The 16,345-nt window shown below is 41.7% G+C and overlaps 1 protein-coding gene across 1 annotated transcript in view; it reads right to left on the bottom strand.

Moving 5' to 3' along the window:
• sspo (SCO-spondin) overlaps positions 1–16,345 on the bottom strand; it is a gene marked incomplete at its 5' end in the record, with an annotated part of 125,118 nt that overhangs the window by 62,368 nt on the left and 46,405 nt on the right. The window contains 27 exons of the mRNA XM_079661827.1: positions 1,670–1,925; positions 2,555–2,725; positions 2,802–3,005; positions 3,837–3,928; positions 4,291–4,416; positions 4,585–4,714; positions 7,802–7,924; positions 8,518–8,709; positions 8,817–8,981; positions 9,067–9,225; positions 9,434–9,589; positions 9,707–9,781; positions 9,899–10,069; positions 10,249–10,425; positions 11,564–11,705; positions 11,828–12,041; positions 12,215–12,335; positions 12,489–12,510; positions 12,936–13,011; positions 13,126–13,306; positions 13,454–13,624; positions 13,709–13,850; positions 13,964–14,091; positions 14,214–14,334; positions 14,815–14,942; positions 15,130–15,234; positions 15,728–15,776. Of these exons, the coding sequence (XP_079517953.1) occupies positions 1,670–1,925; positions 2,555–2,725; positions 2,802–3,005; positions 3,837–3,928; positions 4,291–4,416; positions 4,585–4,714; positions 7,802–7,924; positions 8,518–8,709; positions 8,817–8,981; positions 9,067–9,225; positions 9,434–9,589; positions 9,707–9,781; positions 9,899–10,069; positions 10,249–10,425; positions 11,564–11,705; positions 11,828–12,041; positions 12,215–12,335; positions 12,489–12,510; positions 12,936–13,011; positions 13,126–13,306; positions 13,454–13,624; positions 13,709–13,850; positions 13,964–14,091; positions 14,214–14,334; positions 14,815–14,942; positions 15,130–15,234; positions 15,728–15,776 (3,797 nt within the window). The remainder of the gene's footprint in view (positions 1–1,669; positions 1,926–2,554; positions 2,726–2,801; positions 3,006–3,836; positions 3,929–4,290; positions 4,417–4,584; positions 4,715–7,801; positions 7,925–8,517; positions 8,710–8,816; positions 8,982–9,066; positions 9,226–9,433; positions 9,590–9,706; positions 9,782–9,898; positions 10,070–10,248; positions 10,426–11,563; positions 11,706–11,827; positions 12,042–12,214; positions 12,336–12,488; positions 12,511–12,935; positions 13,012–13,125; positions 13,307–13,453; positions 13,625–13,708; positions 13,851–13,963; positions 14,092–14,213; positions 14,335–14,814; positions 14,943–15,129; positions 15,235–15,727; positions 15,777–16,345) is intronic.

The following is a 16,345-nucleotide window of genomic DNA, read 5'->3' as shown; positions in this document are numbered from 1 at the left end:
CTCATGGATAGAAATTCAGAGGCTACTGACAATGGGGAGTTAGTTAGTCTGTCGACGGTAGCAAACAAGGAACGTGCGTTGTTTTTGTTTTTGGTAATGATGTCAGAGAAGAAAGACTGTCGTGCGTTTTTCAATTCCAAATTATAAAGGCCAAGTCTCTCTTTATAGATTTCAAAGTGAACCTGGAGATTTGTTTTTCGCCACCTACGTTCAGCTTTTCGACACTCTCTTTTTTCTGCTCCCGCGGTCATGGCCTTTCTCCATGGAGATATTTTCTTCCTAGTCACTTCCTTTATCTTATTTGGAGCAATAGCATCTATAACATTTTTAATTTTTGAATTAAAATGATCTACTAGCTAATTTATTGAGATGTTAACAGGGGCAAGTGTGGAAGAAAAATTCTGAGTAAAGATTTCCCTAGTATTTTACCTTTTACATACCTCTTTTTGAACATTTTTGTGAACAGAAATAGAGCTCTCAAAGAAAACACAGGAATGATCAGAGAGTGCAACATCAGTCACCACAACCTTAGAGATATTCAGACCCTTTGAGATAATTAAGTCCAGTGTGCCCCTTATTGTGCGTGGGCTCCGTCACATGCTGAGTCAGTCCATAGCTATCAAGAACACAAAACAGTTCTTTAGCCCCTCTGTCCTGGGGGTTGTCAACATGGATGTTAAAATCACCAACAATGACTAGACGGTCAAAGTCAATACACACTATAGACAGCAGTTGAGTAAAGTCATCAAAAAAGCTTGTACAGTATTTGGGTGGTCTATAGATATTTAGGAACAGAGCCTGAGAGGAGCATTTCAGCTGAAGGGCCACATATTCAAAAGAAGCAAAGTTCCCATAATATGTCTTCCTGCATTGACTGGAATCATTGAACAAAATAGCAACTCCACCTCCTATTCTTATGCATTCTTTCCTGACTCATAAAACTAAAGTTGGGAGGGGTTGATTCGATAAGAAAAGCTGCACTGTTATTTTGTTCAATCCAAGTTTCTGTTAAAAACATAAAATCGAGATTGTGCTCAGTAATAAAATCATTGATTAAAAATGTTTTTCCTGCCAAAGACCTTATATTTAATAAAGCTAGTTTAAGTTTATTGGATACACTATCAGTAAGATTTTTTGTGACAAGCTGTGGCTGACATGGAATCACTGCCAAATTTGATAAGCTCACACAAACGTTTGAGCACTTCCTGTTTCCAAGCTGATTCACCGCTCTTAATCTATTACCTATCAACACAGATATCGGCAAAGCTAAATGAAAAGGAAAACAATATTATTTTTAACTCTCGGGCACAATTTGATAATTAATTTGTAGATAAAAGTGTTAAATTGTTTATTTTACACGAAGATTAGTTTTGGCCAACAGTACCAGTTATTGCAAACATCCGTCTCAAATTCAGGGCACTATTTTTATTTGGAGGCAAATTCATTGGGTGGAATTAATGAATTTTGAATGTACACTAGACTAGAATTTCAGTATAAGAGAGCATTAATACTTTTTGCATGGCACTTCAAAATCAAATGCTATAGTATTAAGAAATGGAAAACCCAATCCAAATCCTCTTAATTATTAATTCACTGTGACACTGTGTCCCATAATGACCCTCAATCTAAATGATTATAGAAGAAAATGATGAGTTTTGTCGAACAGTACCAGTTATTGCAGGCATCTACAGGCAGGGTAGTCCCGGCTGGGTATGTCCCCCCCTGGTGGTAGCAGGGGCAGTGGGCCAGGGGCACACAGCTGCCGTTGAGCAGGTAGAAGCCCGGGGCGCAGTAGCAGCCGTCGTAACAGGCGGTTGCACACTCCACCTCTGCGGGGGTCATGTCCAAACACACCCGTGGACACGCACCGCCGTGAGCCTCACACTCTGCTGACGTCATATTCACCATGCCCTCTGGACACACACCTGTGAGGAGTGGAGTGGAAGTAAAGACTGAATATATTAAACAGGCATATACAGGTGTTTATCTCTCATATCGGAAAAGGAAAAACTTCAAAAAATGGGGAAAAATGGAAGACATTTCAGGGAGAGCAACAGAGGAGGGGTCCCTCTCCCAGGAGAGACAGACGTGCAATAGATGTCGTTTGTAAATGAAAAACGTATGAAAACCTCACCTCTGGCCGGCAGAGAACTCACTGCTACAGTTTGAGTTTCTCCTTTGTTACCTGTAGTATTTTGGATCCTGTTGTATTTTTGAATTTTTATTTTCATTATCCAGAATATTTTTACATAGTTTTGTTTATATTGTTTGTATTTGATATCATAGTTTTCATTTTATTTATAATTGCTCATTTTCTTTTACCGTTTTTCTAAGTATTTTAAGTATTGTATTATAAAGTCTGAACACACTTCTGCTTCTGTGACGAAAGAATTTCCCAAATTTGGATCAATAAAGTATCTATCTATCTATCTATCTATATAATACATTTACAACAAAGATAGTCCAAATGCTTGAAGAATGTATGTGTCTATAATATATAAGAAGAAGATGAAGATGGATCCAGGTGGATGTCAACAATCACACAATGCAGTACCTGAGCAGGGGTGTGAGTTGCAGTCTCCTGTCTGAATGTGTGGCCCCGGGCAGCTGCTGCCCCCATGCTGTGGCGAGGGTGAACTGCAGGATCTCTGTCTCGTTTGGACGCCAGAGTCACACTCTGATGAACACTGAGACCACAATGCCCATGCTGACCAGCCGCCGTTCACTGCAAGTAAATAATAACAAATCAGCTTTTCTTTCTAACATTCAATTATGGGAATGAAGATAAACATCTTTCGTACCTGGACAGTGTACAGTGTTACAAGGCTCTGGCTCCTCGCTGTCTCCATCGCAGGCAGAGTCAGCATGTGTATCGTTGAAGTGTGTGAGTGTGTGGTTGCAGCTGCGGAATCGCCGTCTGATTCCGACATCATCTACATGGTTGAAACATGTCTTACTGCACTCTGACCAGCTGGTCCATTTACTCCAGACTCCATCTGGTATCACTGCACAAGAGGAGGATAGAGAAATCATTATATATGCAAGGCATTTACAGAACTAGGATACTACCATGAGACTTGCATTTCATTATTTGAAGGCTGAACTGTTATTTTTCATGGAGTGAAAGTCTTTACACCTAATAACTTATTAAACTGGCTTTATTATACTTTAAATCCCGAAACAATACATCAACAGTTAGTGGAGAGAAGCCCACAAGGTATTGCAAATGTAGGATAAGTCATTTTTTGGACACATTGTATATATTTTGTTAAGCGCAAGATCCAATGCAGCACTTAAAGGTGGGGTAGATAATTTTGGAGAAACCAGCTCGAGTGAACATTTTTTGAAAATACACAGCCGGAACAAATCTGCCACTTCCTTACAGAGCCCCTCCTCCAACACACACGAACGCGCACATGACCAATGAGGGCATGAGATAAGATTGTGCACAGATGGAAGGCTGACAGGCAGGTAGGCCATCCAGTTATTTTAGCCGGGCTGGCTAAAATGATTGGTCGTGCTTTTTACAGTACTACGGATTCCACAGAAGACGTTTTTTAATGGATTTTTTGTCAAAGCACTTAAGATATTTATTGCTATCGGGATGTTAAGAGCATTCCATGGAATATAACAAAAAGTGTATCTCGAGCCGGTTTCTCAAACTTACCTACCCCACCTTTAAGTCCCACATTTAAAGGATTTGTTGTGTTATACTGTAGATCTAATGTAACAAATGTAAAATGCCTTAAAAAGCATCAGTTAAGAATAAATCCCTAAAAAACAACATATGCAGTACAGTACAGTGCAGTACATGGGGTGTGAGTTAGTTTACATACCAGGGCGGCAGGGGGGGGAGCAGCGGCGGACCTCAGAGGAGTCTCCGGGACACGGTTTGACTCTGACTGCTCCAGCTGGGTTCACTGGAGACCTGAGGAGAAACACACAAAGCATAAAGACTCCCGATACAGATTTCATAAGTGGTGTGTGAGCCGTAGAACAGCATCTGTCCCTAACTAATTGATAGTGCATTAACTTAACAAAACCTGTAGGTAAATTACACACAGTAAATGATTCAGTGAAATAATGGCATGACACATCAGGATAAAATAAATATATGCAACCAACAATTGAAAAATGTAATTGAAAAAGCAAACGGAATTATTGATAAAATTCAATATCATCACAGTTCTGTTAAAAGAAGTTTAGTGGAGAGTGCAATGAGGCAGGGGTGAGCTTTGATAGCTTTATGAGTAAGATGCTTCATAAATGTGTAAAATGAAACAGGCTCACCTGTAGCGTTGCTGGAGTCCCAGACCACAGGTTACATCACACGGTGACCACGACGACCAGGCTGACCAATGACAGGCCGCCACACAGAGGGAACTGTCACAGGTTACTTGTCCGTCTATGCACACGCTGATGGAACAAAAACCCAGCAGTCAAATGATCTGAGATATTGCTGTTTAAATGTACTGTTCTGAAAGATTTAGATTCTAATAAGCATCTTAGAAATAGCATCAATTAGGCAAAACAAGGCATGCTTTCAGATTGGAAAGCAAAAATAAATATATGTTTGTCCCTCACCATGCGGTGCACTGGTCCCTGTTGACGGTCTGTCCTGGCTGGAGTGTGTGACCGTGCCACAGACAAACACATTGGCTGGAATTTACACAACGCCCACCCTGAAGGTACCGATCATTAGCACAGCGACACCCTGGAAAATAAAGATTTGATGTCTTAATTAGTATTTCAGCTACCACTGAACTAGCCTTCGTTAACTATTATCATTCCACAAGCTTCAGCACAGGTTTGTGCATTTTAAATACCCTTATCAAGATAAGGAAATAATGATCAATAGCCATCAATTAGTTGACATTGGACAACAGATTATTTGATTTATTCCAACTAGATTTTAGAGTTTCTAGTGAATTGTATAGTGCTCATTTTGACACAACTTAATTTGAAAAGTAACAGACCTGATTGATTCTGGCAACATTAACCAACCACAACTAAATGCATGTCTCCAAAATTACTTTTAATCTTTACAATGTTTACAATAACAGCAATTTCAAGTCATTGTTATGTCTCTCAAATTTGTAAAAGGAATGAATGTTGAATATACACGAGACCAGGGGTTCCCAAGAGAAATTACTCCTGTTGGAAGTTGCGCCCCCCCCCCCCCAGCGGAACAACTGGAAACAATTCACAAAGGGGTAAACTGTTTAAAACACATGCTCAAAGTAAGCCGGATTTTTCCGATGTGTTTATGTGGATTCAAAAGTCGTAAATAGTCTACAAAATGGAGGAGACTGATCTGATCGGAGCACTGTGACAAATAATCCAACTGAACCCGGCATGGACAATGACTATGTTTTAAAAATGTGCTTATCCAGAAAAGCCTGGTTTGGACACTTTACGGGCAGAAGAAACATTTCTATTAAAGAAAGAATTATACATTTCTGTCTTTTTATGCCTTTATTAGCTACTAACTTGAATTTTTATTCAAATGAATGAATCAATTATTTTGTATATTTTATTGTAATGTAGAGACAAGGCTTTTAGTGACAATCATGTGTTGCATTACAATTACATGTAAAAAAAAAAGAAATTAAAAAAAATTAAAATAAAAAGGTCTAAATATGATATTTGGTCTCAAATCGTCTAAGGCCTGGTGCCACCCCTGCGATCTTTGGCGCCCCCCAGGTTGGGAACCACTGCACTAGACTAGCATTTCAGTGTAAGAGACCATTAATAATTTGTGCATGGCACTTCCAAATCAAATGCCATATATCTAGTGTAAATTATTTAAAATCCAAATTCTCTAAATTATTCATTCACTGTGACACTGGGACTCAGAAATGTAATCAAAATCCCTCAATCTACATGATTATAGTAGAAAATGATGACATCACTCTAGACCAGAGGTGCCCAGTATGTCGACCGGGGCAAGGCTGGTAGATCACGAGTCATTCATTAAAAAAAAATCCAGCTCCGTTAAAATAGACAAAACAGGTTTTGATCCCTCCTCCCTTGGCGACTTAATTCAGTAGTTTACTTGATTGACAGAAAAAGCGACCTATCGCTTTCCAGTCTGTTAACCCAGAATGCAAAGCGATAAAAAGGGGCTGCAGCGGATCTGATACAGACTGATACAGATTTGAACACTTCTATGACATCACAGAAGTGGTGCTACGGCTATTGGGCCAACTCCACCGATCAGGAGGAGACAGCCACGTACATTGCTGTTCGAAAGCGCTGGAGACGCTGTAGTACATATGCCAGGCCTGTAGATGGTGCTGTTCTCTCAGAATCAGTCCATGCAAAGACAGTGTTAAACTGAGCGAAATGAGGAATGGCTAAAATGCATGATCTGTTTGGTATTTTGAAAAAAAAAAAGTATAAATATGCCTTATAGGTATGGTCCTACACTATATTATTCAAATATAGCATGATAGGTCCAAACAAAGACAAACAAGAGACAAACATCAAAATGAGTGCGGGACCGAGCAAAAAGCTAACATACCACTTCCACCCAGAATGGGAGGAAGAATATTTTTGAGGTAATGTCACATTCAAAGGTTATTTGCCTTATTTGTAAAGCAAGCGTCGCTCTGCCAAAGAAAGGTAACGTGGAGAGGCATTATCGGAGTGTTCACAAGGCATATGACAGCGACTTCCCTCCGAGTAGCGAGTTGAGAAAGAGAAAGGTCATGTATTATTGCTACAAAAACATTATCTCGCAGTCTTAGTGTCGCCAAGTCGTTTCTAACATGCAAAAAGACAAACAAATGCGTCTATGGTCGGTGCATTTTCGACCTTTCCAATCGAGACGAGATCTCTCTCTCCCCCGTCTGTGTGCAAAGGGGCGGGGCAGTTTACACACACTCGGCTGCTACATGCAGCAACACACACGCAGCTGCTACATGCAGCAACACACGGCGGGGATGGCGGAGAGAAGCGCTCCAAGGTGTGGTTAAATGTTACCCGTCTTGAGGTGGACAATGCTCGTTGCCAAGAGTGTTTAGCATGTAAGGGCGGTAACACGAGCACTTTGTCTAAACATTTAGCAAACGTGCACCACATTCAGACGGAGGAATGCACCGGGTTCGACTGTCTTTCTAGTAGCTCTGTATCCCCATCCACGAGTAACGTTTCCACGTCAGGTTTTATGTATGCTAGCAGCAACACACGGAGTTAACTACATTATACAAACATGGGTTAATGATTAGAGGTAACAGTCAGACTTCATCTTTATTTTGTTAAAGTTTCAGCTATTCTGTTTACAGTTCTGTCATCAGATTATTTAATACGATTTGTTAAAACATTGTTGTTTCTTTTGATGTGAAATATTATTTATTTAATTTAAATAAAAAGCAATGTTAATTTTGTTCACAATTTGTTTAGTTTGTTTAATAATATATGTATTTTTGAATCAAGTAGTATTCATCTTTATTGTCTTCATTGTTAGTTTCCACATGCCTAAAACAACCTCAAGCTAAATCTAAAAGTTGATGGCTAAATAAGAGCGTTTGAGAAATTGTGAAAGGCATACAGTAATAGTCCGAATAGTCGATTAATCGTTTCATTAATCGATAGATTAATCGATTATCAAATGAGTCGTTTGTTGCAGCCCTAAAACGTGTTATTCAGCAACCCTTGCAATTTGGGATTTTATTTTTGGTTGGTAGACCTCGGTGAGCTGGTCATTTCAAAAGTAGCTCAGCAGCCAAATAAGTGTGGGCACCCCTGCTCTAGACAATTGATTAAAAAATGACACCGTACCCCCTCCTGTGCGTCTTACCAGGTACACATGCTGCAGTGCAGTTGCTGGACGAGCTGAGATGTGAGCAGGTAGGAGGACATGGCTCCACCCGTCCAGCCTGGCAGTCAGCCTCTGTCACCAGCACCATCCCCTCCACACAGCCTGAACAAACAGGAAGCACATGTAAGGCAAGGCAAGTTTATTTGTATAGCACTTTTCAACACAAGGCAATTCAAAGTGCTTTACAAAAACACACATTAGAAACATTAAAAAGCAAAGATAATAAAATATGAACACGGGTACATGAATAAAAGTTACAGTGCAGTGTAAGATATGAATAGTTCAATTAAAAACAGCGGCAAAAATAAAAGCCTTCAGCCTGGATTTAAAAGTAGTAAGAGTTGCAGCAGACCTGCATGTTTCTAGTTTGTTCCAGATATTTGGTAATATCCCAAACCTAATTCTCCGATTTCCTCTACCCCTAGTCTTCCCGTGAAATTATAGTTCTTATGACACTTTTCTAACCTTTTTATATTCCTTTCATCCTTCTCTTTCATTCATTTTGCAACACATTTCCCCCTGTTTTACTGTCACCCGAACCCATCTTTGACCTATAAACCACTTTTCTTTTCAATTCCCAGAATTAGGATATTTAAACGTGTTTTAAGACTTTGCTCATGAATGAAACTGAATGAAATTAGAATTGGATATAAATCAAACACCGGCAGAGTTTAGTGTTTGACAGTCTGCCCCACCTGTCTGTGTTCCGATGTCTTTGGTGCAGGGCTGGCTGTTGCAGCTCTGGCTCTGCAGGGTCATGCCCCCACAGTCCCGCCCACCGTTCTTCGGAGGAGGATCGGAGCAGCTTCTGTTCCTCTGCCTGACACCCCCTCCACACTGAGCGTCACACTCGGACCACTCGCTCCACTCTGCCCAGTGACCATCAACTACAAGAGGAGAAGAACCATATGCTAATGACAATAAGGCCTTGAAACTTGAAACTGGTGTTATATGAAAGAATCGTCTTGTTTGATATCAGATTCAGGGAACAGACCTGGACATGCTCGAGGGAAACAGGCTCGACCATCAAACTGAGCTCCACCACAGGCCCCTCCTGGCAGAGCCTCCCTCAGAATGTCCCTCTGCCTGAACAAGGAGCCCAGACCACAGGACACACTGCACACACTCCATGCTGTCCACGGGGACATGATGCAGTCCACTATACAGGAGAGGAACAAATGTGGCAAGAATATCCCTCTTCTGTTTTGTCTTATTTCCACTTTTACAGTGTCCTTCTATCTTACCACAGTCTTTCTCATCTGATCCATCCACACAGTCCTTCTGCAGGTCACATCTGCGGTCCAGGTGAACACATTCCCCACTGTTGCAAGAGAATTGTTTGTGTGAGCAGGGGCTCGGCACTTGGGGGGCCCATGTGGTCACTGCAGGTCTGGCTGTTGTGCCTGATAATACAAGGGAATACAATAAAATAACAATTTGAACACACAGTCTTCCCAGGAACTATACATCAGGTCTTTTTTTCTTTTATATTTTGCATTTCTGTGAAGTTCATCATTCAAAATAAACATGAATGCATTTTCAATAAGGTCAATAACAGCTATTTTACATATTTTTCCGTGCTTTCCCCCGCAACAGTTTGTTGATGCATACCACAGCGTTCTTCATCCGACCCGTCCAAACAGTCCTGTCTGCCGTCACACACCTGTGCCGAGTCGACACAGCCAAAGGACCGGCACACAAACTGGCCTTCGACGCAAAGCACCCTGGGTTTAGCATCATCATCGGGGGTTGTAGCGTTCCATGAGGCTGTAAATGAAAAGGAAATAAGTCTCATATGTCAATTTGTGTCTCTTCTGTACAAGTGTTAATCAATGGGTCCTGCCTGGATTATGGATAACCAAAAAAGGCTGTATTGTGTCTCACTTGTTGTGGTTTGCAACCCAGGTTTTCCAGAAGAGCTTGTGGTGAGATACAGTCCAGGGTGACCTGTCGTGACCCCTGGGAAGATGAATGTTTTGAATAATCAAACATCACTTGCAACAGGCACACATAAACGGGGGGTTAAAATCCAACGGCAATCAGAGAAAAGCAGACTTGAACAACCATTGATTGTACCTGTACTTGGAGTTGTTGTGACCCCAGGGCTTTCAACACCAGGAATGCCACCTTGGGACCTGGTGGTATGGAGGCCTGGGGCACCTGTTGTACTGTCACCATGGAAACCTGGTCCCCCCGAGGAGCTGGTCTGGTTTTGCAACCCTGGAGAGCCTTTGGTTGGAGCCGTGCCTGAGGAAGAGGAATCCAAAAACATACATTGATAAGGAAAATAGTCCAAAAGATACTGTGTATTTCTTGACTCAACTGTAAGATTAAATGCTTTCAATCACAAGTAAGGCAACTCAAATGTGGTGAGGATTAAAAAGAAGATTACAAATTGACATGACCAAACATCGCTCAGGTCTCACCACAGTTGATCTCGTCAGAGCTGTCTTTGCAGTCCGGTCTACCATCGCAGAGCACAGAGACAGGGACGCACTCTTCAATGTGCTGGCAGGCAAACAGGCCTGGCTTACAGCGCAGCACCGTCACTCTCCCACCACCAGAGGGGGATGTGGTCACCCTGCTGGGGGTCACCAGCTCATCTAAAATAGCAGGAGGAGAAAGTGTATCATGTTAACTGATGTAAAGTAGGGCCAGCCATATTTCTCTAAAACCAGTGGTGTAGTGGGGATTTTTTTACTGGGTGGACGGGGTGGTGGGTGGACGGGAGACACTATGGACGCGCTCGTGAACTGTCAACGGGGGGGGGGGGGGCTTGGGGGACCTCTGTGTCGCCTGTCAGCGCAACTTACATGATGCCGTTTAGACAACATAATAATAAAGGGCGGTGCCGGCTGTCAGCGAACCGATCCGGCCTTTCTGCGCGACTATCACTCAAATGCGGGACATAGTCTCAATGTGTGGGACGCGGGACAATTAATAAAAATGCTGTGTGTGCAGTCCCGCACAGTGCGGGACACCTGGTCACCCTACACACACGGTTCTGCCCCTCACACACACACGCTTCAAATCAAGTTGCATAAATGCTTGAGCTACGTTTTTATTATAATTACTGTGAAATCTGCCTATTATGTTTTCGTCATTATTACAACAAACCCACAGTTGCAACTGATAACACTGGCAATGATTTTAGATGTATTAGACTATTAAAAAAAGAAATCATGCTTCAAATAAGTGGGGGTACTGCGTACCCCCGCGTCCAACGCCCACTACACCATTGTCTAAAACAAATAACTCACTTATAAGCTAGTAAACAAGAAGACATTGTGAAAATTCGGGGTTTTATCCTTTAGTTGTACATCATTTCTTTTTACGTTGTTTTTTAAAATATTTTAATCGTTAAACATTTATTAGAATTATGACTATTATCTTTTTTTATTTATTTCTGTTGTACCTATATGTTCACTTTATTTTATAGGGTTTTATATTGTTGCATCTATTCACTTGTCTTGTGTCTTATCTTTCCGAGATAAATCTTTATTTATTTTATAGTATTTCATTTTTTTGTTATCATACCTTTTAACTCCTTGTGTCTCTTAACCTGTTCAAATGTTATATTTTGCTAAAGGTTCTAACATCTGATCTGAGGGGAATTTCTTGTTGTTTATTTTTAGCTTGTGATGTGTGCCATTTTGTAAAGCACTTTGAGCTTCACGTGATGTATGAAAAGTGGTATATAAATCAAGCTTTATTATGAGTATTATTAATTTGATTCCTCACCTCCTCTGCAGCCGAGGATCTCCGCCCGCAGGTAGAAGGTGTGTCTGAACTCCACAGGGATGATGCGCAGGTAGCGAGCTCTGACCAGCCGCCCAAGCCAGCGGGTCACGGGGGTCCTGCCCACCATCCGCACCTCAAACACCTACACCACCACAGAGAGGATGTGGATTGTCTTAGATTTAACTTTCTCATATGGGGATGTATCAATAAACTGGAAACACATTGTCATTAAAGAGTCGAAATGTCCAAATTAGAAAAAAAGACCTTATCAGGACCACCCGGCTGCCCATCCTCAGTATAGTCTGTGAAGAGGCTGCTGTCTAGGGCGAAGGCCAGGCGGTATTTGGTGAGGTAACCCCACATGCGTTCACTGCCCTGGGTCACCACCCCTGACACCCACATGGGCTCCAGGAAGTCCACTTGAAAATATGGCTTGGGATCTGTAGGTAAGGGGCTCCACCCAGGCTCCATAACCTGACTGCACATATAGAGGATATGGTTTGTTCTTTTTCTGTATGCTTTATATTGTTTTGGTTTTTTAAATGCATGAAGAGATCAATCAATGGTTGAGACAACATTTGTTTTCTGTGTGTTCTTTCTGCTATATTGGGTTTTTTCTTTCCAGTATTTATTATCTATCAGGTCACTCACACATTAGGGACAATGTTAAGTCGTCCAGCATCAGCAGGGTTGTTTTCCCGATAGGAGGATGAGGACAGCTGACCATATCGAATCCTCCCATCCTCCAGGCCAAGGGAAGAGGAGCAGATGCCTGCAAGAATATAATGATTTTTATAACCATTTAACAGAGCCAGTTTGGCAAACCGAACTATGAAAAAAAAAAAAGATTAAGGATAATGGCTTGCGGTAATATATTTTTTAAATGAACTGTTAATGAATGAATGTGAACTGTATTTACACTCACCACGATATCCGGGGACACCATCCTGTAAATACATTAGAACATAAGTTAAATGTATATTGATGTGGCGTATTCTGTCGGCAGGTCTTTCAGTGCCAAGATGGGTGGAAAAACAATAAATAACTACATTTTACTACTTGACTGAGCATGTTAAATGTTAATATTACTTAAACAAGTACGTTTTATAATTTGAAGGCATCCATAGTCATCGCTGTTAAACTGATCTGTATTGTATGCTGCAAAAGGGTGTTTGTGTATTTGTTTGTATGTCATTTGAATGAAAAATTTTTGAATCAAATGTATCATATCTGGTAAACTCTTTGGGAATTATTATCTTAGGTTTAAAAAAATCTTTGGACATAAAAGAAGTAAAGAAAAAAGGCATAAACATCAGTGATGAAGAAATTAAGTATTTGGAAAATCTGATGATTAATTGAAGTGTTCGTCTACCGTTGGTGTTACTGCAGGATGAGTAACAGCAGCTTTGGATGGAGTCCTGAGAGGAGCTGGGGTGGGTGTGTGTGGTCTGTACATAAGCACACAACCATGACAATTAGAAAATACCTAACATTCTTCTTCATCACTTCACATCATTTACTACATCTATTATAAGCACCACTATGAAAATAATGCCTTTTACCTGTCTGACTGGGTGGTGATGTTTTCATAGTAGTGGCAGCCAGTTTCATCCTCTCCTTTGGGACAGTTGGGGATCCCATCACAACGCTGCTTTGCCTCAATGCAGCCCCCTGGTGGTGGGCAGGAGAACTGACCAGCAGGACAGCTACGTGGACTGATAGGGGTGGGGGATGGCTGCGTACCTACAATTGAGTAATGGTCAGACTACGGTAATTCAAAATGGTTTCCTTTTTGAAAATAAATGGAGAAAGGGGATGACATGCAGCAAAGGGCCATGCGTGGGACTCTTCTACACTAAATGAAACTGAGGTGTGTTGTGACGTGCTCACCACAGTATAGCTCATCTGATCCATCCCCACAGTCATTGACTCCATCACACACCACTCCCAGTGGACCTGCTGGCACACAGCGACCGTTTTTACACTGGAACTCTTTTTTTCTGCAGCCACCTGCTGGGGTGACTAAGGAGGGAGGAGTGGGAGTGGTCGACCAGTGGTTACCTGTTGGCCAGGGGACGAGAGCAATTAGGAATCTCATTTGTAGACAAAAATCATAAGCAAAGCAGCATTAAACTATCTCCTTACTATCTCCGCAGCCCATGATCTCAAGGCGAAGGTAGATGCCGTTCTGGAAGTCGTGTGGCAGCAACCGGACAAACTGAGCCGACACCATCCTGTCCAGCCGGCTCTCTGCCACCCCGCGGTCATCATGGTTACCATTGAAAACCTGGAGGGAGAGTAAAAAATACATCAATTACAAAATATGTAAAAGCAATGACAATGGGCCTTAAATGCATGTGATGGAGAGTAGAATGGATTTGGTAGGTTTTGTTGTCTAACCTTGGCTCTGGGACGGGCATTAGTAACAAGCTCTTTGTAAGTGTACCACCGTCTGCTGTCCTGGCTAAACTGGAGGTAGAAGCTGGAGACAAATGTGCCAAATACACCACCACCCTGGGTTAGCACACCTACAGGAGGGGGAGAGATGAAATGTGTTTATATACGGTATATAATCTCATGTTGGAATTGGCAATTTAGTAAACCAGCATTGCTGTGTTCGGTGTTCTACGGCATCCGCATGAATGTTTACCGGTGATGTTGTATGATTTCAGCAGGTCTATCTGTAGGTACGGGCTCTGTGTGGTGCTGGCGTGTCCCTCAGGCCTCCGCTGTGGTAGATCCTTATACTCCTCTGGCTCTGGACTCCAGCCCTGTAGACAAAGGTTTTTGCAGATTACAAGTAATGTTGCAGCAGGATGGTAGAGATTGGGAAACTTCCCATGTTGTAGACTTGAAAGCATTAACTTCATCAAGATTACAGAGTTGGCTATTTGCAAAGCAAAACACAGTTTTTTGACAACATTATATGTTAGATAAAGCCTTTGGCATCCATTGTTTTTAGTTGAAAGCACTTTAATATTAGTAGCTGCCAAATTTGATATAGAGCTTTCAGTTTAGTTTCCCAGTTTTATTCAGAGAATGACTTGGAAGTTAACGTAAAAAAAACCTCTAATACAGACATTATTTTTGCGAGATTTGGTGTATTATTGGACCATTAAAGAATTAATGGCATTTCATCTTACACATATCAAGTCAATTCCCCCAAAACCAAAAGTGTAATGCTGCTAGTGACCTAAAAGGAAAACCAAGGGTCACCAAAAACAGCCGAGATTAAAATCAGCTTGGTGTACCTGAAGGTCTGTATGGGGGTCCTGCCAATGGAGGCGGCCTGCCTCAGGCGGGTGCCCAGTCTGCTGTGACGAGGCTCTGAAACTGGAGGCTGGGAGGGTCTGAACACCCAGAGGAGACCAACACTCATCTAAACACAGTGAGAGGAGAGGTAAGATAATATTACAATGAATGGAAGTAAATAAACCATTAAATAAAAGTCCTAGAAAAAAATATGAAATGGTCTATCTCTACCATAGACTAGATATAGATATAGATATAAAGGTCTCTACCTGGGAAACTGCATGACCAACTGATCATTTGAAAAGTACACTAACCTCCAGGAGGAAGTGGATATGTTGGAATCAGAGGTGTAGTGCCCTCTGCTGGCTTGGAGGTCACAGTGACTGGACTTATTGTCACAGTGATGGTGTCATTTCCTCCTGCAGAGCGGTTGTAGAACAGAAAGGTTAATGTTAGAGAGCACTCGCTTTAATATTGCAGTAATTGAAACATTGAACTGGAGGTTATATCTAGAGTGCTTTCGTTTTGTCTTTGAAGGATTAAATTAGTAGGATTAAATTAGTAGGATTTCTTACTATTTTTTCATGAACTTATCCTCTTTTCAAGTTTCAACTATATAAACTAATTCAGGTACACTTGAGATATGTCTACCTTAACAAGAATAGGGGAGTAAGGGTTCACCTCCTTGACCTACATTTAAAGAAAAAAGGATACCAATATGGAAAAAAAGGATCCTAAATGTCAGAGATGAGGTTGGCATCAACGTCATCTTTGACATTTAGGATCACTTAGTGAGAACATTAGTAACGATTGATTAACTTGTGTTTGATTTGTGAAGGAAAAATGATGTTCATCATTAACCAGGAAGACATTTGTTTAGCATAGATAGCAGAACAACAGTCCCAATTTTACCTTGGCAGTAGCAACACCTGTCTCCCTCTCCAGGCACCAGATCCTGGCCCTGCACAAAAAAAACGACATTTAACATTTGATTGGGTGACACATTTGGTTTAAGTTGCTATGGAACACAACTATGTGGAGGTAGAGGAAGCAGAGCTGTTGATAAGACTATTTCCATGAGATACACATGAACACATTACACCCGTCCTCATCAAGCTCCACTGGCTCCCCATCCCCCAGAGAATTCAGTACAAGATCCTCCTGATGACGTACAAAGCCCTCCATAACCTGGCCCCATCCTACCTGACTGACCTCCTCCACAGACACACTCCCACTCGCTCCCTCCGCTCTGCCACTGCCAACCTCCTGTCCCTCCCCACCCGGACCAACCTCAAGTCTTGGGGCGACAGAGCCTTCTCCGTTGCTGCACCCACCCTCTGGAACTCACTACCCCAATCCATCAGAGATTCTTCCTCCCTCACAGCATTCAAAACATCACTCAAAACCCACCTGTTCAACACTGCATTCAACCACTGACCACCCCACTCCCTCCGTATTTTTTCTGTTTTGTTTATCTCTTTTTGTATTTCTTTGTCTTTTTTTGTTGTGTTTTCTTAAATTCTCTGTGAA

Source organism: Notothenia rossii, assembly GCF_949606895.1.
Source record: "Notothenia rossii genome assembly, chromosome: 12".
NCBI classification, from domain to species: Eukaryota; Metazoa; Chordata; class Actinopteri; order Perciformes; family Nototheniidae; genus Notothenia; species Notothenia rossii.
Note: the sequence above shows the minus strand (reverse complement) of the source record. Positions and strands in the feature narration are given on the sequence as shown.